Source organism: Budorcas taxicolor, chromosome 7 (assembly GCF_023091745.1).
Source record: "Budorcas taxicolor isolate Tak-1 chromosome 7, Takin1.1, whole genome shotgun sequence".
In the NCBI taxonomy this organism is placed as follows: Eukaryota; Metazoa; Chordata; class Mammalia; order Artiodactyla; family Bovidae; genus Budorcas; species Budorcas taxicolor.
Window position 1 is genome coordinate 101,303,452 of NC_068916.1, and position 26,569 is coordinate 101,330,020.

Genomic DNA, 26,569 nt, shown 5'->3' on the forward strand with positions numbered 1-26,569 from the left:
CTGCCTCCAATGCGGAAGACCCGGGTTCGATCCCTGGGTCGGGAAGATTCCCCAGAGAAGGAAATGGTAACCCACTCCAGTATTCTTGCCTGGAGAATCCCATGGGAGGAGAAGCCTGGTAGGCTGCAGTCCACAGGGTCGAAAAGAGCTGGACACGACTGAGCGACTTCACTCACTACAATGCTGTGATAAGGACTGTGGAGTCCTGATTTTGCCCTTAAGTGTTTATGATGGTCTTTGGACCTGGATTTGATTTGTTTTTACAACTCTTATTGATTGTGTGATTACAGTTGAATTTCTAGAACTTTCTTTGCTTCATGTGAACCTCATTTATAATGATGGGCATTTATATACTGCAAGCATTTATCAAATGAGGAAAATATCTCTAATCCTAGTATTGCTGAGAATAATTGCTAAATCACAAAGTCATAACTGCTTCCAAACTTACTTTCTTGTTAGAGCATGCATGGAAAATGATAAGTGTTTGTGCAGTGTTTCCAGGAGAAACTGAAGAGAGCAGTGTTGGAGGCAACTGGCCAGGGGGTTCCAGGTGCCAAAAATGCTGAGGCAATTTTTTGGGCATATGCTTAAAGTATTGATTCATGATGAGGCTATGTGTTTGGAGGCTCTGAGTTAGCAAATTACTTATCAGGTAGCAATGTTGAATAAATGTTCATTCTCTTGAAGCTTATTATGTTTTGAAGGGATATACGTAACCAAAACAGTTAAATAGTGTCAAGGTTGCAGGTGACCAAAGGTCAAAGGGAATGATTCAGAGAAAAAATCTTGGAAATTGTTAAGAAAAAGTTTGTGGAGGAACATTTGTTAGGTACTTGATGTTTGATGTGCCAAGCATCGGGAAGACAAGACTCTGCTTCATCACTTGCGTTTTTTATCAGATCATCAGATTTGCTATAATAATAGCATGCTCTCAGAAGGAGCAAACACATGTTTTGCTTACTATGTGCTTCCATTTTTCTACACTCCCCCTTCTGTTTTTGAGTTGTACACTGGTTCTCAAAGTCGGCTGCACATTAGAATCTGAGGAGCCATAAAAGTACCTGGGCCCTTCTCCCAAATGTTTTGATAAAATTGGTATGGAATATTGCCTGAGCAGTGGGATCTACTACTACTACTACTACTACTACTACTACTACTAAGTCGCTTCAGTTGTGTCCGACTCTGTGCGACCCCATAGACGGCAGCCCACCAGGTTCCTCCATCCCTGGGATTCTCCAGGCAAGAACACTGGAGTGGGTTGCCATTTCCTTCTCCAGTGGGATATAAGACCTTTTAAAATATAACTTAATCTGTCAAAGGACTTGAAAGATAGGTACAATTGGGCTTCCCTGGTGGCTCAGAGCTTAAAGCGTCTGCCTGCAATGAGGGAGACCTGGGTTCCATCCCTGGGTCAGGAAGATCCCCTGGAGAAGGAAATAGCAACCCACTCCAGTACTCTTGCCTGGAGAATCCCATGGACAGAGGAGCTTGGTGGGCTACAGTCCACAGGGTCGCAGAGTCAGACACGACTGAGCGACTTCACTTTCACTTTCACTGAGGCTCTGAGAGGTTAAATAACTTGCTCAAGGTCACACAGCTACTGGAATTAAGATTCACCATCAAGTCTTTTTGGCTCCAGAATCCACACTTTTAACCACTAGCTGGTATTTGTAAGTATCATTCATATATCAAAAGAGAAACAAAAAAGAAGGCCTTTGCCTACCTTTATAGCAAAGCCCTTCTAAAGAATTGTCAGTATATCTTGCCTCTACTTCTCCCGTTCTCTTAAATCCAGTCTCATTTAATAAAATTGAAAACTCTTACTGGGGATTCTCAGTCCTCTGTATGCATCCTAGTTACTTTTCCAACTTTATTTCCCGCCATTTTTCCCTTGTTTTCTTGATCTGCTCCAGCTGCAATGGTCTCCTTACTTTTCCTTGGTCGTAGGAAATATGCCAAGTATTTCTGTGTTTTAGGACCTTTATAGTTTGTTTATTATCTGGAATGCTCTTATCATATAACTCCATGACTGGTTTCCTCATTTAATTCGGATTTCTACTCACATATCACTATATTATTGAGGTCTTCCTAATATACATTTATTTGTTGATTTGTGTGTTGTCTCTCTCCAAGTGAGTGAATGAGACATTCAGACCTAAACTCTTAATCAGATGGGGGACATACATTTATATACTTGAAGCAGTGCTGAAGACTGAAACAATTTAAATGAAGAGAAGGGGACAGGTAAATCATTCATTAATACTCTTGGAAGAAATGTACAGGATGCACATTTTTCTCCAAAAGCGTATTTCTACTCACACATAATACATGTATAAAGTAGCTCAGACTTTTGGGAAAATCTTGTAAAGGGTCCAGTAGTAAACACAGCCCCGTAAGTCCATAACTAGGAGTTAACATTCAGTAGTCCTGCCACTGGGTCATGGTATTATTGATCTCTAAAATTTCATTGTTATGTACTCTAGGCTTTTCATGATGGACACTAGCTAATTTTGAAAATTAATTTTCAACTCTGCCTATAGAACAGGATTTTTATTGCTTTCATTAGAGTAGCTAAATTAGGGGAAAAGTACAATTTTAAAGTAATGCCATAAAGTGTGTACATATATACATACTTGCATACATATATGCATATGTAAGTGAACATGCTTCTATATGTACTGATAAAAAGCTCTCTTTGTTGCCTCCTTAGATGAATAGAGACCTTATTGCATATTTCTGTTGTCCAGCTTTGTTGGTGCACTTACCACACTAAAACAGAAAATGTTAATTTACTTGGCTGTCTTCCTTCTAGACCTTAAGCTCCTTAAGAAAAAGTTTCATGTTTACTTTGTATTGCCCCATCTAATACTGTTCAGTTCAGTTGCTCAGTCGTGTCTGACTCTTTGCGACCGCATGAATCGCAGCACGCCAGGCCTCCCTGTCCATCACCAACTCCCGGAGTTCACTCAGACTCACGTCCATCGAGTCCGAGATGCCATCCAGCCATCTCATCTTCGGTCGTCCCCTTCTCCTCCTGCCCCCAGTCCCTCCCAGCATCAAAGTCTTTTCCAATGAGTCAACTCTTCGCATGAGGTGGCCAAAGTACTGGAGTTTCAGCTTTAGCATCATTCCTTCCAAAGAAATCCCAGGGCTGATCTCCTTCAGAATGGACTGGTTGGATCTCCTTGCAGTCCAAGGGACTCTCAAGAGTCTTCTCCAACACCACAGTTCAAAAGCATCAATTCTTCAGCACTCAGCCTTCTTCACAGTCCAACTCTCACATCCATACATGACCACTGGAAAAATGATAGCCTTGACTAGACAGACCTTAGTCGGCAAAGTAATATCTCTGCTTTTGAATATGCTATCTAGGTTGGTCATAACTTTTCTTCCAAGGAGTAAGCGTCTTTTAATTTCATGGCTGCAGTCACCATCTGCAGTGATTTTGGAGCCCCCCAAAATAAAGTTTGACACTGTTTCCACTGTTTCTCCATCTATAATAGGTTAACTTTTAACAGTGTCCTTCCCTGGGAAATCCCATGGACAGAGGAATATGGTGGATTACAGTCAGTGGGATCGCAGAAGAATTGGACATGACTTAGTGATTAACCAACAGTTATGTAAGTTCAGTTCAGTTCAGTCGCTCAGTCGTGTCCGATTCTTTGCGACCCCATGAACTGCAGCACGCCAGGCCTCCCTGTCCATCACCAACTCTCAGAGTCCACTCAAGTATAAAGTACAGTGATTCACAATTTTTAAAGGTTATACTTCATTTATAGCTATTATACAGTATTGCAAAAGAGTTTTTGACTCTAAAAGTTTAAGAGCTGCTGTTATAATGAAATCTTGTTTTCGTTCTAATATTGTTTTGTTGATTTATATATGAGACCAAAATGCAGAATGGTTATGGTCCCCAAAAAAACTTTGCAGATTGAACTTTTACAAATTGAAGCCTTTTAGAAATTGATTTAATGTAATTTTAGATTGTTGTATAGTTGTCAGTCATTTTTAAGCTTGCATTATATTTCATCTATTCTTTTCCATGCTCTTCAGATATTACTAAACTGTGTCCAGAGGGATTTGTCTTTTTATGATTTTGTTATAATTTGAGTAATTTTCTGTTAATTCACTAGACATTTTTAGACTTGAGGAATTTAGTGTAGTCTTTTTTTTAATCTTGTTATCTTGTATCATCTTTGTCAAATATTCAATATGTATATTGAAGATGAGTATAAATTTCTCAAATTTATGAGAGAAAGTGTCTTTTCATTTATAAATCAAGTTATTGGTAATAATCTTACAAATGTCAAAGTTATTTCTACTTGAGTGTTTTTGAAGTACAGTCTCCAAAATTAACTTTTTCATTGCTTTTTAGGTAAAAGGATTGCCATATCAACTCACTGAAGAAGTAGCCTCACTATCTTTGTCTTTTAAACTGCATCAACAATGAAGTAATGATATCTGAGAACAAATGAACACTTGCCAACTAACTGTCATCACACGTTCAAGTGATTGTATAAGCAGAAACAAGCTGCAACAGACCCATGTGTCAGTTAGTATAGAGAGAATGCTTTTTTCAGGTACTGTTTATTTAGAAACAGTTTTAGCATAGCACATTTAAATTATATTTATGTCAAATGAAATAAAAATGAGTGAAGCCCCCAGATTCTTTGTTGGACCTGAAGATACAGAAATAAATGCTGGGAATTATCGACACTTCTTCCACCATGCAGATGAAGATGAGGAGGAGGAAGATGAGTCTGTAAGTGTTTGCTTGAAGACCAATAAGCTTTTTACTGATCATTGTGAAGGGGAATTGATACATTGTCTTAAACAGGGAAGACTATTTTTTTTCCCCCACATTGAATTTTGTTGGAAATTTTTAAACTGAAAAAACGGATTGTGTTTCATTAGTAACACTATTGACTCTATAGTGCTTTAGGAAGACAGTTAGAGGTCACATTTCTAAGTTGTTTCATAATGACTATTTTAGTATCTTTCAGTGATATGCCTAGTATAACACAGGGCTGGGGAGAAAAAGTGACAAGGAGAAAGAGTAATCAGGGCCATAAAGGAAAAGAGTTTTGGAAAAGGCAATGGCACCCCACTCCAATACTCTTGCCTGGAAAATCCCATGGACGGAGGAGCCAGGTTGGCTGTAGTCCATGGGGTCACTAAGAGTTGGACACGACTGAGCAACTTCACTTTCACTTTTCACATTGGAGAAGGAAATGGCAACCCACTCCAGTGTTCTTGCCTGGAGAATCCCAGGGACAGAGGAGCCTGTTGAGCTGCCATCTATGGGGTCTCACAGAGTCAGACACGACTGACGCAACTTAGCAGCAGCAGCAGCAGCAACACAAATGGTGCTTATTAGCCTGAAGATACCCCTATTTATTAACTATTCAGAAGTCTAGACTGTGTAGCTAGGAGAAACTATCTCAAGTATCTATGGGAGTTTGTATGTGTATGTGTGTAAACCATACCAAATCTTTAATAAATATTTATTATGTTTATTTTGCTAAGGTTAGCTCAACATTTTTATTGCTCATCATTTTTGTCCCTTTACACGTACAGAACTGATTTCAAATACAAACTTATATAAAATATGTTTTTCTTATATTGCCAGTTGAAAAGAGAATTTCGTTTTGAAACACAAATGTGTTATACTTGATGTAAGTAGTAAAAATGTACTAAAAATAGTTATTAGATGACTTCAAATATTGTCATAGTTATTTAATAACAGCTTTCACGGTGCAGTTATATATATTTGAAATGCAAAATCAGGCTGTCACCCATTTCAAATCTATCCCACCCCACATCTCACCCCTAGGAAGAAAGCGATGATTTTCAAACTTCATATCAGCTAAAACGTCTTCATCTAGAGTGTAGAAGTCCAGTGACATAAAAGCAGAGCTTCCCTGACTGACTTAGACTGGAAAGTACTGTTGATTCTGCCTCTGCCACCCGTACCTCTTTGTTAGAGTTCTTCTGAGCGCGTTGAGAATAGCACTGATAAACCATGCCGCGTCTTCTTCCATATAAGGACTTTTATTTCTCCTATGTCTAGAACTGCACTTGTCTGTCTGCTCTTCTATCTTTTATGCTTCAGCAGTATCAGATTATTTCCCACATACTCCATCTTGTCCTGTGCCTCTTTACTATTTTAAGTACTCCTTGACCTCTATGAAATGTCTCTCCTTTTTGGATACCTTGTGAATGATTTTTTATTCTTTGAAACCTCAGATTTTGTGTTGTTCATTCTTTCCCCTCTCCTTGGCTCTTTTTCCCATGAGGAACTTGAATGTTTTCTCATCAGAACTACTTCTGTACTTTGACGTCTGTACTTCTGTTATCATTATGAACTGTATTACTGTGTTCCCTGTTAGATTCAAAGCGCTTGAAGACAGGGAGTTCCTATATATGTAACTCTTCAGTGTTTAACATAGTTCTTGGAAGACTGGTATTAATTAAATTGAGTTCACATTGGTAGTGCATAGTTGTTACTTCTGAGGAACTTGATTTGGTTCATTTGACCAATAGGTTGAAGAAATGATATGTTCTAGATTGTTCTGTTTTTAAGATATCAAAGATGTTAGGTTGAATACTCTTCTTGTCTGGGGAAGTCTACATTAGGAACATCATAATGAACTGTGTCAAGGCTTTTGATCAGGAAAGAATTGAAGAACATAAGAGTGAATGATCAGACAGTGAAAGCAGATCCTGGGGAGGTTAGGATTTACAGTCTTTGGTAACATCTAATCCAGTACCAGTTTTGAACTCTAAATTTCATGAGTGAGAGGAGGCAATAAACAAACAATGCTAATCATGAAGAACAACGATTCAGGTGTTATCCAGTGTTACTTTTAGATTTATAATAAGAGAGTCTAGTGAAACACTTTTGAGCCCAGATTATAATGTCACATGAAATACAGAAGAGAGAAGACCTGAAACGGAAAAGTGGCCACTGCTTTATATTTGATAAGCCCAAAGTATCTGAATGCAAAGACCTTAGGATGAATCTTGAATAATTATAGAACCTCATAAGTTGTTTCTGTATTCTGCATTTTAAATTTCAGGCTGAATCATGGCATTTGAGCTGTTGCAAGGGTACCAGAGATGAGCAACACTGTAAACTAGTTATGTTGAGTATGGAGATTGGGGTGTCAAGAGCGTAGACACCTCTGTTTAGCAGTGTGGCTTTCTCTGAAATTTCCTTTTAAGTTTTCATTGGTGATCAACATACATTCAAACTCAATCTACAGAAGTAGTTTAACACTGCATAGCTTTGTAATGAGAACATCTTATTTTAGGAAAGAGCATTCTTTATCTCTCTCCCATTGTCCTTTTTATTTTAGGCCTTACTTGCTCTGTTTTGGTGTGAAGAAGGCACATAAATGCCTGAGCCACTTAAAGAAGTATTTAAGTTTGAAAACTAAATGAAAATTGTAGTGGTGTTCTGAAACTCAAAAAAATTATTTCCAGACCTTTGTATAAACCTATTTTTTTGTAACAACAATATAATCTTGAAAAATGTCCGTTTGGTTAATTTGTCACTTCTATTGATTCATTGCATGCCTTATCTACTGCTGAGAGAGATTTAAGATAGCTGTACTTTGGAGATGTTATCAAGTCAACCTTATTTTTGTTTTCTTTTTGTTTTAGCCTCCGGAAAGGCAGATTGTGGTTGGAATATGTTCCATGGCAAAAAAATCCAAATCCAAACCAATGAAGGAAATTCTTGAACGGATCTCCTTATTTAAATATATCACAGTAGTAGTATTTGAAGAGGATGTTATTTTGAATGAACCAGTGGAAAACTGGCCTTTGTGTGATTGTCTTATTTCTTTTCATTCTAAAGGTATTAAAAAAACAGGGAGGGAAACCTCTCTGACTATAAAACTAATAGATAAAATGGAAAAATAAAATAAAACTCACCTAGTCTCACAGATAAATGATATTAACATTTTGATATATTTCCAGTCTTTTTTCTGTGTTTATTTTTAAAAAACATTTAATGTTATAATGTATTTGTAATTTTATATTTAATTTTTAACCTAATTACATCAAGCAGTTTTCTCCATTATCTCATTCGTCAAAAAAGCTAGTTTTTAATGGTATGATCATATATCATCCTGTGGATGTAATATATTATGCTTAACCAATATCCTAAAAGTAAGATGGTTTCCAGTTTTTACTATTAAAAATAGAGTTGTGATGAACTTTTGAATGTATATCTTTGTTTGCAACTCTTAAGTTTCTTAATAAATTACTGATTTTTGAGTATTATAAACCAATATGTTTTACCATACAGAAAATGATCTATCATTCCTCCTATATTTATTCATACTTTATTTCTTAATAACATAATATTTGAATTTTTGTTTGCTGTTTTTTATAAATCACACTGAAATATCAATTAAGCTTAAGTATTACTTCATAGTTTGGGCTTCCCTGGTGGCTCTGATGGTAAATAATCTCCAGAGACCCGGGTTTGATCCCTGGGTTGGGAAGATCCCCTGGAGAAGGGAATGGTGACCCACTCTAGTACTCTGGCCTGGAGAATCCCATGGACAGAGGAGCCTGGTGGGCTACAGTCCATGAGGTCGCAGAGTCAGACAAAGTGCACTAATCAAAAGTTATTAAGTGTATATCTGAAAATTTATAACCAAAGAATCAGAGTTTTCACTTAGAACTCTAAAATATATGCACTCATATAATAAATGTATTCACAGTAAATCATTTCTGAGCTCCAGTTGTGTTAAAGTTTCACTGTAGTTAGGTGTTTAAAAAGCATTGCCTTTAGCAATAAGGGGATGCAGCAGGTTAAAACTGTATTCCCGTAGAGGAGATACGTATCGATTTTCATTATTTCACGTAGAAGCCAAAGCCCTGGTCTTCTTTACAGACTGAAGATACTCATTTCAGAGAATCTTAAAAGTTTGCTTAACCTGGAGGGTTAGGTGTTCTTTCCTTACTATCACATGGTTCTTTATATTTATTAAGTGAAAGTTAGTTATTTGCTTATAAAATCTAGCTACTACTTAAGGTCGTATCCCGTATGCTGTCTCTTTAACAGCAGCAAAACAGGGTAATGACTATATAAATAAGGTTTTCTTATTTCCTGAATTCTGTTAGAAGGCTTCAAGCCATAGACATTGTGATATCTTTACAGTAAGTGATGAATTCTTAGTCATAAAACTGGAAGGGTCTGTGATTTGTGGCCAAGTGATTCTTGGTATAGAGTATTTAAATGTTAATTTAGAAATAAAATTTTTTTAAACCATAGTTTTTTTTTTTTACCTTCAGGTTTAACACTTTCTCTCTTAACTATTCTGATAATGCTACAAGATAGTATCTTCACAGATACAATGTAGCATACTATAGTTAAATATTATGTGTGCCTGCTGTTACCCTTTTCCTTAGAAAAGATATGTATTAAAATATTGTTACTTAGGGAATAATAAGTTAACATTTATTGAATAGTTATTATGTCAGATACTGTAATAAATGTTTCATATGGACTATTTTATTTGCTTTCCCAAAAACCTTTCTAGGTAAGACTATTAAAATATTCCTTTACAGCTGGGAATTGGAGACTTAGAGATGTGAAATAAACTTGCCCAAGGTCACACAGCTAATGAAAGATAGAGTTAGGACCTAGTTTATGCTTTTAACTTCTCTTGTATCCTACCATTCTTAATCATACATGTTGATGAATAAAATTGGAGTCTTTTAGTGTCAATACAGAAAATTAAGTATAACCATTAAAATAATTTAGATTTAAAAAAATCTCTTATTATAAATCTGCTTTTTGATTTGTTTTTCATTGTAATTAGTAATTTTATCAAAGTCTAGAAATTTTAAGAACGTAATTTCTGTTGTGTGAACATTGACCTAGTATTAATAACAGCAAGCATGTTCTGCTCATATATTTTATATTTAGAGCATGTCTGTTGAATATAAATTTTTATATTAAATTTATTTTCATTTTATTTTAATTTTAATATAAATTAAATTTTTTCTTTTGCTGTTTTTAAAGATGCCTCAGTTCTTTGAATCATCAGCTAATTTGTGTGTATAGCATCAAAATATCTTAAGTGAGGAGTCACATAAACTTTTTTTAAAAGACCACCAGATGATTGTAATACAATTGTGTTATTTATGTATAGATTTCTGTTTATGTATGAGGTAGTCTTACCTTCTATCAGCTGACTTTGAAGCGTCAACTAAACATATCAGTACTCTAAATGGGATATAACCACTGGCTTGCTGTGCCTTACCAATCAAATTAAGAAAAAATAAGATTTATTTAATAGTACAAGATAAATCAAGTTTTATGTATTTATTATTCTGTGTCTTACAAAAAACAGCTATATGCATAATGAAATTAGCCTTTTATGGGATGTGGCATAAATTAACGTTGATTAAGTTAGAGATGTCAACTTACCTTGAGATTGTACAGAGTATGTTAATAATATGTATTCTTAGGATTTCCACTGGACAAAGCAGTTGCCTATGCCAAACTCAGGAATCCATTTGTAATCAATGACTTGAATATGCAGTATCTCATACAAGATAGGTGAGTGGTTAAGTTGGCTGAAGTAAGGGAGGAAAATCAACATTTATTTAGTATCTACCTAAGCTGGCATGGTACCAATATATATAAATTTGTGATATCCTTGAAATACTTAGTAATAAATATTTGTGTCCAGTTTTATAGATGAAGAAACTATGGTAAAGTGGAACCATTTTGAGAAATATGTTACTATATATCTTAGCAATTCGTTTAACTCATCAAAAGCATAGATATCTAAGAGAAATTGTAAAATACAAATGCATATATTGCATTTAATTGATGCTTTTAATGGCTAACCTTATAATTTCACTAGCATTCTATTTTCTGTTAGCATTACAGTAATAGGTTATATATAAGAAAATGCTATATAAAGTATAAGGTCTTATAGTTTTTATTTTTCTATTTGTTTTTTTTCCTTTCTTAGTAATGTTATTAATATCTGACATAACATTTTTCTGAAGTTTTCATATTAGTAGATGTCTGTATATTACAAATGTAAATACATGTGGAGTGCGTGTGTGTGTGTGTGTGTGTGTGTGTGTGTGTGTCTTTGTCTGCATTCATTTTGAGAAATTTAGAAAATAAAATGAAGAAAGGCATTTAACCCTGCCACTGCATCTACCATATTTTTTCATATAGAAAGCAATACATATATGCACTCACATTTTACAGAATTAGGATCAATATTCTCTTTAAAGACCATAAACATTTTTCCGTGTCATTAAATATTCTTTGAATATAAGATTTTTAATACTTTAGTTGATATTTTGTCTGTGATATAGCAACTTTAATTAGCCGTTCATTTTTATACATTTACATTCCTACTTTTAAAAATTAGTATTTTAATATGCCACAGAAAGTTTTGTGCATACACTTTTATCCTGATATTACTGAATATTTCCTTAGAATATATTTCTTCAGTATTTTAAATGACATTTGTTCACTTATAAAGAAAGACTATATACATGACTTTTTTAGTGATAGAAAAATAGTAATATACTTTATAAATAGTACAGTAATATACTTATCATGAAACATTAGCAAAACAATAAGGGTATTCTCTTTTTTCTTCAGGAGAGAAGTATATAGTATTCTTCAAGCTGAAGGTATTTTGCTTCCTCGTTATGCAATTTTGAACCGTGACCCAAATAATCCCAAAGGTAAGAGTAAGAGATTTCAAACAAGCTCTCTTTTAAAAGTCTCTTAATAAAGACTTCTGAGCCACTCTCCTCTGTGATTAAATAGAATTTAAACAACTTATGCATTCTATTCAATTTTTTTTTAATGATCCAAATAGGCAATTAAATTTCAATTAAAATGGGATATTATGAGCTAGAAGGCTAACTATAACTAGGAGGTGTATATCATATATTTATTGGGTCCATATTTGATATATCTGAGAATCATAAGGAAGAATTTTTACATACTTAATAAATTTGTATTGATTGAAGTAAGTGAGTCTATAACATAACTTCATGCTGCTGCTGCTGCTGCTGCTAAGTCGCCTCAGTCGTGTCCGACTCTGTGCGACCCCCATAGACGGCAGCCCACCGGGTTCCCCCGTCCCTGGGATTCTCCATGCAAGAACACTGGAATGGGTTGCCATTGCCTTCTCCAATGCATGAAAGTGAAAAGTGAAAGTCAGGTCGCTCAGTTGTGTCCCAGCTCTTAGCGACCCCATGGACTGCAGCCAACCAGGCTCCTCCATCCATGGGATTTTACAGGCAAGAGTACTGGAGTGGGGTGCCATTGCCTTCTCCAACTTCATGCTAGTATGCCACAACTAAACTTCTGATGAGTAAGAATTTTGAAATATTAATATTTTAAAGCACCTTTTGCTTCATTTTCCTGCCTATTTACATCATAGCATGTAAGTTACACATAGTGTAAAAGGGCAAGATAAATGCTTATTTGTTTTAATATTGAATGTTCTGATAACAGTGTTTTGGGGAATTTTAGTGACCATGTTATACATTAGAGCAACTTAGATTAAAACCCAGATACCAACATTATAGCAGGTCCATTAGATTTTTGAAGAATATAGTTCCTTATGTCATCATAGATAATAAATACTGGTATACGTTTGCATAACAATTTTTAATTAAAATCAAATCAAGGACTTCTCTGGTAGTCCATTGGTAAATAATCCCCCTGCCAACGCAGGAGACAAGGACTTGATTCCCCAAGGTTCCACGTGCCACAGAGCGACTAAGCCTGTGTGCCGCAACTCCTGAGCCCAGAGACTGCAGCTGCCGAAGCCCACACACCCAGAGCTGTGCTCCGGCACAGGAGAAGCCAGCTGAGAGAGGAGGCCCGCGTGTGGCACCGAAGACCCAGCGCAGCCACACACACACACACAAATCAGTGCATCATCCACAGTTAGGTTTCTCTGTAACCTCTGTTCTAGTGAACAAGTCCTCAATAATAATATTGTGGTTATATTATGTCTAGGTACTGAGCAGTGTGTAACTTTTTTCTTGCTATTATGTTTGATTTATAGAATGCAATCTGATTGAAGGGGAAGATCATGTAGAAGTAAACGGGGAAGTTTTCCAAAAGCCATTTGTAGAAAAGCCAGTCAGTGCAGAAGATCACAATGTTTACATTTATTATCCAACCTCTGCTGGCGGTGGAAGTCAAAGACTTTTTCGAAAGGTAAACCTTTGTTAGCCTAGTGACTACTGTTCTTTATACATTGTTGCATAAATTTTACTGAAAGTAATCAAGTTTTAGTAAAACTATGTTTAAGAATGTATCATTGAGAGATAGATTAATAAACGATGTCTTCATTTGTTAGAGAAACAAGGTATCATTCTAGTTATTAAATTTAGGTACAGAATACCAAGAAAGTTATTAGATCTTCTTTTTACCTTCCATTTATGAATCTATCATATGAGAATTTCAGGTGAAGATCAAAATTTTTTTAGAAAAATGGCCTACAAATGAATAGTACCTAGAAAAAATAATACCAGTGGTCTTTTAAATACATGAAAGTATGCTCAAAATTGCACCCATAATAAAAAAATGTAAATCAAGTCTAAAAGATAATGACATTAAATTACTTTTTGAATCAGCAAGATGAAAAAGATTGAGGTAGTTGGGAAATGAGCATAAGCCCAGATGTTGTTAAATCACAATATTTCTTCTAAAATATAACTTAGCAGTATGTCAGTATTAAAAGTGCACATGTACGCATAAGCAGTCATGGAAATGCAAAGCAGGAACACACTGAGGTATGTGTTCTCTCTCCATTAGGATGGCAAATATTAAGTCTGACAATACCGAGTTGTAGATAATTATAGATAAGTGGGAGCACCTACACATTGCTGGAGAGACTCTAATTAATTCAAAATGGTTTTTAAAAGGTTTTGGCATTATTTTGTAAGTTGAATGTGAGCATATTCTATCACTAGCGGTTTCACTTTGAGTATATGCCATAGAACACTCCTGCACATACTTGTCACAGGAATATTTAAAAGAACATTTGAAGCAACATTGCCTTACTAGCTAAATCTTAGAAAACAGCCTAGATATATATTATAGGCAAATGAATGAATTACTGAATACTTATACAGAGGAAAATTCTGTAGTAATGAGAAAGCAGAGTTCACCTTCAGCAATATGGTTGAATCTTAGAAACACTGTTCTAAGTGTTCATTCTGTTTTTATGCTGTGTAAGTTATAGCAAGAAATAATGTAGTGTCAACTACATAATGTGTTGTTAAATATTTGTAGACTAAAAATTTTTTTTAGAATATCAATGATATAAATAAATGGTAAAAGAGAATATTTTATAAAGAGAATAATTTGGTTTTTACATTGATAGACTTCTTTTATTTTCAGATTGGCAGTAGAAGTAGTGTTTATTCCCCAGAAAGCAATGTACGAAAAACAGGCTCATATATATATGAAGAGTTTATGCCTACAGATGGTACTGATGTTAAGGTAGGATTGATTAAAGTATATTTTAAGTTTGTATTTTGAGTTTACCAGTGATATCAGAAAAAGAGTTTACAATAGCTGTTGTTGTTGTTGTTGTTGTTGTATAGTTGCTGAGTCGTGTCCGGGTCTTTTGCAACTCCATGAACTATAGCCTGCCAGGCATTTCTGTCAGTGGAATTTTCCAGGGAAGAACACTGGAGTGGGTTGCCATTTCCTTCTCCACGGGATATTCCTGACCCAGGGATTGAACACAGGTCTTCTGCATGGCAGGCAGACACTTTACCGCTGAGCCATATGGGAAGTCCATTTAGTTATCTATCTCTGACCTCTATTTTGTTTGTCTTTCTTTATAACTAGAGATTCTTAATCTATTTACATAATGAATGTCTTTGGCAATCTAAGCATATGGATGCTTTTTATAGAATAATATTCCTCAGTGCTTAAAATAAACCACACAGGATTACAGTAGAGACAAATCTTATTGAAATAAAGTTAATCAAAATATTTAAAAATCCAAAATATAGTGGGTTAGAGTCTAATAACCACCACAGTTTCTAAGCATCAATCAGTGTAAAAAATATTTAGATAGCTTTGACAACTGTAATTGATTACAAAAAAATAGGTGTGATTTCTGTTGGTGACAATTAAGGTCTTAATTGCTTCGCCTTTAGCCACTCTGTGTGTAACTTGTCGTTCAGTCACTAAGTTGTGTCCAACTCTTAGCGACACTATGGACTGCAGCACACCAGGCTCCTCTGTCCTTTACTATTTCCTGGAATTTGCTCAAATTCATGTCCGTTGAGTTGGTGATGCTGTGTAACCATCTCATATTCTGCTGCCCCCTTCTACATTTACCTGTCCTTCCTAGCATCAGGATGTTTTCTAATGAGTCAGTTCTTTGCAGCAGGTGGCCAAAGTATTGGCGTTTCAGCTTCAGCATCAGTCCTCAAATGAATATGCAGGACTGATTTCATTTAGGATGGACTGGTTGGATCTCCTTGCTGTCCAAGGACTTTGAATTCTTCAGCGTGCAGCCTCCTTTATGATCCAACTGTCACATCCGTACATGGCCCCTGGAAAAACCATAGCTTTGGCTACGTGGACCCTTGTCGGCAAATTGATGTCTCTGCTCTTATTACACTGTCTAAGTTTGTCATAGCTTTCTTTGCAAGGAGCAAGCATCTTTAATTTCATGGCTGCAGTCACTGTCCACAGTGATTTTGGAGCCCAAGAAAATAAAGTCTGTCTCTGTTTCCACGTTTTTCCCCTTCTATTTGCCACAAAGTGATGGGATTGGATGCCATGATTTTAGTTTTTTTAATGTTGAGTTTTTAGCCAGCTGTTTCACTCTTCCTCTTTCACTTTCATCAAGAGGCTCTTTAGTTCTTCTTCAGTTTCTGCTATTAGAGTGGTATTATCTGCATATTTGAGGTTGTTGAAATTTCTCTCAGCAATCTTGATTCCGCTTGTGATTCATCCAGCCCAGCATTCTGAATGATGTACTCTGCATAGAAGTTAAATAAGCAGGGTAACAATACTTTCTGAGTGTTACCTTGCTAGCCTGTGGACTTCCCTGATGGCTCAGTTGGTAAAGAATACGCCTACAATGAAGGAGACCAGATTCAATTCCTGAGTCAGGAGGATCCACTGGAGAAGGGCTAGGCTACCCATTCCAGTTTTCTTAGGCTTCCCTTGTGGCTCAGCTGGTAAAGAATCCGCCTATAAAGTGGGGGGTGACCTAGATTCATTCCCTGGGTTGGGAAGGTCCCCTGGAGAAGGGAAAGGCTACCCACTCTGGTATTCTGGCCTGGAGAATTCCATGGACTGAATAGTCCCTGGGGTCTCAAAGAGTCAGACACGACTCAGCGACTTTCACTTTCACTTTGCTCGCATGTGAAATGAGTGCAGTTGTATGATAGTTTGGACATTGTTTGGCATTGCCCTTCTTTGGGATTGGAATGAAAACTGACCTTTTTCAGTCCTGTGGCCACTGCTGAGTGTTCCAAATTTGCTGACATACTGAGTGTAGCACTTTAACAGCATCATCTTTTAGGATTTTAAATAGCTCTGCTGGAATTCCATCTCCTCCACTAGCTTTGTTCATAATAATGTTTCCAAAGGCCCACTTGACTTCACACTGCAGGATGTCAGGCTCTAGGTGAGTGACCACACCATCATGGTTATCTGGGTCATTAAGACCTTTTTTGTATTGTCGTTCTGTGTATTCCTGCCTCTTCTTAATCTCTTCTTCTGTTAGGTTCTTAGGCTTTTTGTCCTCTTATGTTTCCATGCTTACATGAAATGTTCCCTTAAAGTCTCTATTTTATTCGAGACATCTCCAGTCTTTCCCATTCTGTTGTTTCCCTCTGTTTCTTTGCATTGTTCATTTAAGAAGACCTTCTTATCTTTCCTTGGTATTCTGTGGAACTCTGCATTTAGTTGAATGTATCTTTCCCTTTTTCCCTTGCCTTTTGCTTCTCTGAGTCTAATAGAGAGTTCTTTCTTAGGGGTAAACTGAATCATGAGCCTCCTCTTAAAAATTCTCTTGTGGATCCTCATTGACCACAAGGTAATAATCAGACTTTTAAGGCTGGCATGCAAGGTACTTCATGGCCTGCCCTCTGTACTACAAACCTTATTTCTTACAGTAGAAACCATAGCAAATAACGTACTCTCACCTGAATATGTCATGCTGTTTCATTCATCTGCCCTTTGCATTTATTAGCTTTGCTTAGAGTGCCTTTCCCTCTCTTGTCTGCTTTTGAATTCTCACTGCCCTTATAAATCTTCCTTCCATGCTTAGATCTTTATTTTGGTGGTTACTTTCTTCTGTAATTTTTTAGTCATTTATACCTTTTGTTAAACTAAAACAGTTTGAGAAGGATCACAGCATTATGCATTCTAGTATTCCCTTATAATGTTCAGTATAATTATTTTTTAGAGAGAACCTCATTTTACCAGTTTTGCTGTATTACTTATAACCTCTTCCAGTGTTGAGAATTTTCACACGTAAAATAGACTGATGTATCAAAAAATACCTCCTGGAAACAGAGGTATTTTTTTTAAATTTGTTGCCTGCCGTTATATATTTACATATATATATCTTTTTAAAGTAATGTATATATTTTAACATTTCTGAAAGGTTTATACAGTGGGTCCAGATTATGCCCATGCTGAAGCTCGAAAATCTCCTGCACTTGATGGCAAGGTGGAACGAGATAGTGAAGGAAAAGAAGTAAGATACCCTGTTATTCTCAATGCACGAGAGAAATTAATTGCTTGGAAAGTCTGCCTTGCTTTTAAGGTAAGATGTTATGCAGGCCATGTAGACTCTTGTAAAAATTTGAATTTTCTTTTTTGAGTGAAAGAGATGTTGTTTGGGCTTATAATAGGAAAGAAAAATAGAGAAAATGAAGTGGTATATCTGAATAGTTTTTTTTGAACTTTACAAAGGATTCTTGCAGTGCCATTAATAAGAATATATGATAAATGAAGCCCTTTCCTTCTTATTCTTTCTTCATTATATAGAAGGAAACTGACAGTTTATTCAGAAACTACAATTAGAGAAGAAAACAACTGAAATGGTAGAGTTATAGGAGTATTTTCTCAATATACTCCTATAACAAAACTGGTTGTAAGTATTTAATCATAGAATTGATATGATTTGTTTTTCTTTTAAGGAAGTCTTCCATCTTTCACAGTTGATCATTTGGCCTGTTAAATATAGTAAAATATGTTCATGAAAACTACTAGTACACTTAAAAAACTTTTTACTTAGATATTTGACTTGATCTCTCAATCTGTTTTATTAGGGTTTGATATACTATGCAGTAAAGATTAAAACAGAAGTAGTACAACTTGCATCTCATAGAGGATAAACTTTACCTTGTTGAAGCCTTGTCTTGGATATGAAACTTAAAACTAATGTATATTGTTAGTTTTTAAATAATAAATTCTTTGTGTCTTAATAATTTGAAGTCTCTCATGGAAGGAATCTTAACCTAAAGTATGTTTTAATAGCTTTATATTAATTGGGTTTTATATTAACTGTTTTAACTTTGTAATGGCCAGGATTCCAAAAGCCATGACTTAAAATCATATTATACTAATACATGATGGTTTGAACGTAAAACCTAGAAGATCAGAAAATTCCTAGAACCTAAGCAGGACATTTATACCTTTTTAACTATTATCTCCCAAATAAAGTATATTTGTTTCAGGGGCTCACAAGTGTGTAGTTGTCAGAATTTAAAAGATTCATAAGAATAATTGGACATTTCTTCTGGGCTGTGTCTTCAAAGCTTTCTCCTCTTTTTTTTCTTTTTGGTGTTTTTTTTTTAATTAAAAAAGTTAGAATTTCTGCTAGCATAAAATTTATCAAAGTCTTTAAAATTTTTTTACTTTTGTATTTTAATTAAACATTACTTGAAAAGCTTCTTGAGTTCTTGGCCTCTCTAGTCTCTTACGCATTATTGTTCTATATTTACTTCATAGAAGAATTTAAATAATCATGTGGTGTGTGCTGTATATTTTAGAGTATTCAAATTACAAATAAGTAGCTTCCTTGTTTTTTTACTTATTTTGAAGTAAAGGGCACTTATAAAATTTGTATTCTAATAAGACTGGAAAACTCAGTCTTAATTAAATGGGTTTTTAAAGTGTATAATTTATTTTAAATAGCAAACAGTTTGTGGCTTTGATTTGCTACGGGCCAATGGACAGTCCTATGTCTGTGATGTCAATGGCTTCAGTTTTGTGAAAAATTCCATGAAGTATTATGATGATTGTGCAAAAATACTTGGGTAAGATTTTTTTTCTTTATATTTTTTCCTCTTTACTTTTGTTATAGTTAGTGCATACTCGTTATTCAGAAACCAAATAATTGTAAACATCAAATGATCAGGGCTTTATAAGCACTCTAGAGTAAAAAATCAATGTTCATAAAATGACATCCCCAAATCCTGAATTACACTTTGGGTTATGTAAGACATTAATTTATGAACAGTGTAAACTTTTAAAGGTATTTAACCTCATAGATTTAGAAATGCTGTATAGCAGTGATTTACACAGTGATGGTTGATCATTCATCAAAATGGCTGATTTATTAGATTACCTTGTTTCTCAAGTTTTTGTTCGGTAATTATAGTATTTAATGGTACAGAATTAACATTCATGAAATAACTAACGAGAATAAAATAGAAATAATTGGAATTTAGAGATCTTGAATGATTCAACTTTCTACAAGCATATGTTACTCGAAATAATTTCATGAGATTATCAAGTGAACATACAAGAAATTATTGTGTACAGAAATGCCATTTTTGTATTCTTTGACTTACTTTCATACATCCTGATTTAGAAGACTTGAAAGACAGTTTTTAACATTATTTATTTATTTTATTTTGGGCCTTGCTGGCTCTTCACTGCCATGTGCAGGCTTTCTCTAGTTAGGGAGGGAGGGGCTCCTCTTTGTGGCTCTGCGCTGGGTTTTCACTGGTGGCTTCCCTTGCTGCAAAGCAGAGACTCTAGGCACACAGGCTCAGTAGTTGTGGCACACGGGCTTAGCTGTGCCTGGGGGGAGGTCCACCAGACCAGGGATCAAACCCACATCAGGGAAGTCCTGACAAAGACTGTTTTTAACCATTTCAGAGTATATACGACAAAATACTTATGTCAAAGCCATAAAAAACTTACACTTTAAAATTTATTTTAATCATTGGAGTCAGAATTATAGTATATTTCAAAGGTTTGTGAACTTACCCTTAAAGTAAAATTTAGCGGGGCTCAGTTAAATTTTAGCATGAATAAATGCTAAATTTAAACAAAACAAAAGATGTCCTGTAATTACGTAAAATTTTGTTAACCTTTTTAGCAAACTGTAATAGAAATCTGTTAAAAATGAACAATGGTATTTAAAATAGCTTTATAGGTGATCAATAAAAGCTGGTAAGAAATACTCAGTGTCCACAGAGATAATCTTGGATTTTAGAATCTATGGAAGTGAACAGGCAGCTCTAGTGACATGAGAGTGAAAGTCACTCAGTTGCAACCCCATAGACTAGCCCACCAGGCTCCTCTGTCCATGGAACTCTCCAGGCCAGGATACTGGAGTGGGTAGCTGTTTCCTTCTCCAGGGGGTCTTCCCAACCCAGGGATCAAACCCAGGTCTCCTGCACTGAAAGTGAATTGTTTACCATCTGAGCCACCAGGGAGCTTACTTGCATCCAATGTGATTTATATTTTTAAAAAGTAAATAAGTAAATTCCAAATTCATGATATCCCATTACTATATTCTATATACCAGTTTAGCACTGCTGATCTAATTTTGTTTGATCAGGATTGATTTTTTTCTTAGTTTACTTTTTATGTACTATATTCACATAATTACTAGATAGTTTGACTTTAACTTCTATGATTTTCTTTTGTCATTAACACCCAGGTTTGTGTTAAAATGAACTAGTTTAAGTTTTCTTTTTTTGTCTTGAAGGAACATTGTAATGCGAGAGCTTGCTCCACAATTTCATATCCCCTGGTCAATACCCTTAGAAGCTGAAGATATCCCAATTGTACCAACTACATCTGGAACTATGTAAGTTTGAATATTTTAATTTAGAAATTCCTTGTGTTTCCCTGTTGGTCTGTGCTATCACAGTAAAGATTACATATCTGAATAATATTAAATACTTTACTTTGTATATTTTCATATGATTCACTTTCCAGATGGAAAAATAGATTATAAGCTTTTACATGGACTATTTAGAATGAAGGAATTTCCCAGGTGATTCAGTGTAAAGAATCCTCTTGCCAGCGCAAGGAGATACAGGATCCCTTGAGTCAGATATTCCCTAGAGGAGGAAATGGCAACCTACTCCAGTATTTTTGCCTGGAGAATGCCAGTGCCGGTCCATAGATTCACGAAGAATTGCACTCGGCCGAGGAACTGAGCACTCACACACACATTTAGACTAAAGATCTTTTCTGTTGTTAAAACCCCGAAAAATTTTTGGATAATTATGGAACTGTTGAATTAAGCCATAAGAATAAAGCAGGTGCCAGCAGATATATTACTTAAAGGTTCATGGTCAGCGGTTTACAGTTCTGGTGCTCTTAGCATGTAAAGGAAAAATACACAGTTATATCATGAAATTAATTAGACCAGTATTGCCAAAGGGTTTTATAAAATTTCTAGTGAAATTTACTACCTGAAATTCACTTGTTATTCATGTGAGCTAGGAGCTTTATGTTAGCATGTTAAATATTCTGAGGATTCCTGATTGGGGCAGAAGAGAGGACAAAAATACTTAATTTTGTTTTTAAACCAGTATTTCCAAACTTATTTAATACAAAGTATATTTTTGGGTAACTTACTCTAGAGAGTTGTGTTCTGTGTCTCATAATTTGACAAATGGTAGTTTAAACCCTCCCTTGTGGCTCAGCTGGTAAAGAATCCAGCCTGCAACGTGGGAGACCTGGGTTGGGAAGATCCCCTGGAGAAGGGAAAGGATACCCATTCCAGTATTCTGGCCTGGAGAATTCCATGAGGTCTCAAAAAGTCGGACACCACTGAGCAACTTTCACCTTTACTTTCTCTCATTCTTACTAAGACAGTTTTATCTTCCAGTAATTTTAGTTTGAGATACTTTTCTTTTTACATGGGCAAAATAAATGTAACAGCTTTATTTTGTTTGATTTAATGAAATCTCTGTATAACGATCTACGACACTGGGCAGGTAATTAATGAAGTTAGGGAATTATAGTCCATTTGCTTGTATCCAAAGTTAGTATAATCATCTCTGGAGAAGAAGCAAATATTTTATAGCTTGATACTACTCCCCCTCCAGCCTCTTAGATTCATTTTAGGATTGACTTCATAAAATTAAAGCTAGTTGTTACAAGCGCTTTTCTTAATGGGAATGAACTTGAAGTGGTAAAAGATAGTTCCAAATAAACAATTAGATGTATTAATCTTAGGTATATAACACAAATCTTTGTTAAAAAATTGAGAATGTTGTTTCTTTTTTAACTGAAGGATGGAACTTAGATGTGTCATAGCCGTCATTCGTCATGGGGATCGAACACCAAAGCAAAAAATGAAAATGGAAGTGAGGCATCAAAAGTATGTTTAAAGGGGAATAATTTAATTCACAGGATGTAATCATTCAAGATTTCTGATGGGTGCTTATCTATTTTGATTAATACATCATGCGGAAAGACTGCCATTATTTCTTAACCAGTAATATTTAAACCACTAGAAAAACTAAAGTCAAAACAAAATCCATCTTAAATTGTGTGTATCAGTATCAGAAAATTACTGTAGCAATATCCATAAATGGTCATCATCCTGTCTTAGCTTTTATTTAGTGTTGTAAATATGAAAATTAATAGAATGGAAGTTTATTACTTATTCAGCTAATCTAGTGATTATTAGCTTAATATGGTTTAGGAAAATACAAAGTTTTATCAGTCAAGTAAAAGAGTAATACTGTAGCGTGAAAGAGAGCACACAGTATGTGAAGTCCATAGACCCCCAAGTCCGTTATCTGTTACTGATTATTATCTTAGTCCCTTATCTATCATTCATTATAGTCACTTGTTTTATAAAGATAATATTATTGCAAATGCCTAACAGTATTCTGTCTCTTTTATAAGATTCTTTGATCTCTTTGAAAAGTGTGATGGATATAAATCTGGGAAATTAAAACTCAAAAAACCGAAACAATTACAGGCAAGTGCATTTGATTTCTTGTTGGGTTTTAAACTACTAATGGCAAAATTACATAAAAATTCAGTTCTTTATTCCTTTTACAGGAAGTGCTGGATATTGCACGACAACTTCTTATGGAACTGGGACAAAATAATGATTCTGAAATTGAAGAAAACAAATCAAAACTTGAGCAACTTAAGACTGTGTTAGAGATGTAAGTATCTTTTTGAAACCCTTAATTTTGATAACTACTTATAGTGCTCTTTTTTTTTAAATATGTGTGACTTTTCATGTTAATTTCCTTCACAGTTCGATCTATTTTGCTTTTTCTCACTGTAAATCAGGTGAAATTAGTGAACGTCTAGTAAGTTTTTATTTTTACCAGTGAGAAAAGAGATCGTTAAATTGAAGGTTCTGTTTTATAATGGTATTAATTTTGATGAGACCATCGAAAGAGAACACATTTGGATTGTCGGTGAAGTACTACACAGAGCGAAGGCCACATTGTTAGGTTAACCATAGACTCAGTGCTGTTTAAATGAAAAATAACTTCACTTTAATCAGGTAAAATTGGTGCCACCAGTATTCTTCTTAGAAGATTTATTTCTTTGACCACTCGAAATAAAAAAAAATCATTATTTTCATTTTTAAAGACAAGGTAGGTTTTAGTTTTTCTTTAGGAGGTTGTATTGCGTGCTTATTAAATATTGTCTGTTGTATTTGCCATTTTACTTTTCAGGTATGGCCATTTTTCTGGAATAAATCGTAAGGTCCAGTTAACCTATCTCCCTCATGGTTGTCCTAAGACATCTAGTGAAGAAGAGGGTATGTCACTATTAATGCTTATTAGTTTCTGATTATATGTAGGAACTTGCTACTCACTGTTGATACCTTTTTAATCTTTCTGTCAAATAGTTAAGGGGTTGGCATGCTGAATTGAGGAAAAATAATGTACAGCTTTGGTAACTATGTTTTCTATCCTTAAAATAAAAGGTCTTTTACCTTTTCTCCTTTAGGTAAAGGATACCTTTTATTATTTTAAAAACTGCTTGGGAGTGCTCTTTTATTCTTTAGAGAGTTTATTTCTTTATAACTAATTATTACTTAATGGGTCCCTAACCCATACAGGGTAAAAAGGAAGAAAACTCAAGTAGGAAAAGAATATTTGAAAAAATGTGCCATCACCATGTTTCTAAAGCAGATATTTTTCTCCACTCAGTAAATCAGAATAAGCATTTAAAATGAGTCTCCTAAGAGCAGTGAGCACAAAAATCCATAATTTTATTTACTTTTCAAAAGAATAATGGTCAAGGGTTGGGGAGCCATTTTATGGAGAAATAGAAATGCCCAGTACAATAATAATCAGTCTTGCCTGTCACACTGGCAGAGTGTTTTCTTGTTTTATTCTTTTTTCAAATGGTAATAAGGAATTCTGATGAAAATGCAGTGTGACAGAATTTTATCCACTGGTAGAACTGTAAATTGACAATAACTCTTTGAAAAGTAATTTGGCAGTACATACCAAAATCTTCATGGGACTTCCCTGGTCGTCCAGTGGTTAAGCCTCCGTGCTTCCACTGTAGGTGGCGTGGATTCCATCCCTGGTCGGTGACCTGAGATCCTGCACGTTGCGTGGTGCAGCTGGAGGGTGAGGTGTAGGGGAAACTTCAAAAATTTTTCATATACTTTGACCTTAATTATACTTAAGAGAATCTATCCCAGTGGGATAGTCAGATCTTGAGAGAAAGATCTTCTATAGGGATATTTACAGTGGCCCACTATTTATAGGAGCAAAACTTGAAGTAAAGAGTAAATGCAAGCAGAAATTTGACTATGTTGATCTTTATTCTGAAAGTTCATATATTGCTCTCTTGTCACACCGTGTGATTAGTAACAATGCAGATTAATTTTCTATATTTTGATGTTTATATCAAAAGCATTCCATAGCTATAATTACAAAGTCAATTAATTGCCTTTTTATAAGTGAATGTTGGCTTGCATGGTGAAGCACATACAATTACTAACTAGCCCCAGGGTAAAGGATGATTTTCTGTTACTTTTAGTGAATCATTAAATTCTTTAGTGTTTATTGTGGTACTTTTAAAATGACCTTTGTTTCTGGAACCCAACACAGATGTTAGAACATAATAAAGAGTAGGTCAAAATTCAGAATAGAAACTCAGATGTCCTTTGTGTCTGAGAAAATACTTTGTTCTGGAACATACAGATTCCACAACTCCAAATTTAAAAAGCTGTTCTTGGCTATATTTTACTGTATATTTCACTCTTCAATGTAAATTATAATAAATATTAAGCTCTGTTATCTTATATCTCCTTAAGAGTTATACAAATCACTGGTTACTACTCCTAAAAATGTATATGTCTTCTTCCCTTCAGATGAAATTACCTTTCGTGTGGCAGCACTGCAAAGACAAGCTCTGAACTTGCCATCAGGGAGCTCTTAACCTAGGATATCTAGTACAACTAAAAACATCCCGCAAATGCCCTGGGCTCTCATACTATTTTGAGAGCAGGGAAGGGAGAAGTTTCCTTTCAGAAAACTGGGAAAGAGCCTTCTTTCTAGAGTGTGGGAGAGATTTTGAAATTTTAGTAAGATTTTAATAAGTGAAGCGAGTGATACTCCTAGTAGAAGCAACAACCTACAAAGGATAGATATGTTTAAAGAACAAATTAATCTACATAAGGCCTGCATTCCACTGCAGAAGAGACAAAAAGAAAAAAAGTAATCATGAAATATATCTGTTTAAAAGAAGAAAACTTGACATTTGCTTTATCCATTCACATGTATCTTAGACAGCCGACGAGAAGAGCCGTCCTTGCTTCTGGTTCTAAAGTGGGGAGGAGAACTAACCCCTGCAGGCAGGGTCCAAGCCGAAGAACTCGGAAGAGCTTTCAGGTGTATGTATCCTGGAGGTCAAGGTAAATCTTGGCGTTTCTTTACTTCAGTTAAATTCATACATCATCTCTCCAGATCCTCATTTTTAGATGTAATTAAGTATAGAAATACAGTGAGATGAAAATATAGCTTAAGTGATTTGAGGATTTATTTTCAGGAGATTATGCAGGATTTCCTGGTTGTGGTTTACTTAGATTACATAGTACCTACCGACATGACCTTAAAATATACGCCTCTGATGAAGGACGAGTTCAGATGACTGCAGCTGCTTTTGCAAAGGTATAAATAAATGTTTTTAGAATTTTTAAAATTTTCATCTGATATAGCATTTCAAAAGATTTTTACTGAGGTAATATTTTAGTATTCTAAAATCGAGACTTCAGATTAAAACCCTGAAATGACCATGACAATTTGTATTAGTAAAGTT

At 35.1% G+C, this 26,569-nt stretch overlaps 1 protein-coding gene across 1 annotated transcript in view; it reads left to right on the forward strand.

The window, feature by feature from the left end:
* Positions 1-4,630: 4,630 nt before the first annotated feature.
* PPIP5K2 (diphosphoinositol pentakisphosphate kinase 2) overlaps positions 4,631-26,569 on the forward strand; it is a 74,116-nt gene continuing 52,177 nt past the window's right edge. Inside the window, exons 1-15 of the mRNA XM_052642426.1 lie at positions 4,631-4,762; positions 7,666-7,861; positions 10,492-10,582; positions 11,654-11,739; positions 13,080-13,234; positions 14,423-14,524; positions 17,664-17,825; positions 19,202-19,323; positions 21,009-21,110; positions 22,551-22,637; positions 23,171-23,246; positions 23,330-23,439; positions 23,965-24,050; positions 26,040-26,165; positions 26,300-26,421. Of these exons, the coding sequence (XP_052498386.1) occupies positions 4,631-4,762; positions 7,666-7,861; positions 10,492-10,582; positions 11,654-11,739; positions 13,080-13,234; positions 14,423-14,524; positions 17,664-17,825; positions 19,202-19,323; positions 21,009-21,110; positions 22,551-22,637; positions 23,171-23,246; positions 23,330-23,439; positions 23,965-24,050; positions 26,040-26,165; positions 26,300-26,421 (1,755 nt within the window). The remainder of the gene's footprint in view (positions 4,763-7,665; positions 7,862-10,491; positions 10,583-11,653; positions 11,740-13,079; positions 13,235-14,422; positions 14,525-17,663; positions 17,826-19,201; positions 19,324-21,008; positions 21,111-22,550; positions 22,638-23,170; positions 23,247-23,329; positions 23,440-23,964; positions 24,051-26,039; positions 26,166-26,299; positions 26,422-26,569) is intronic.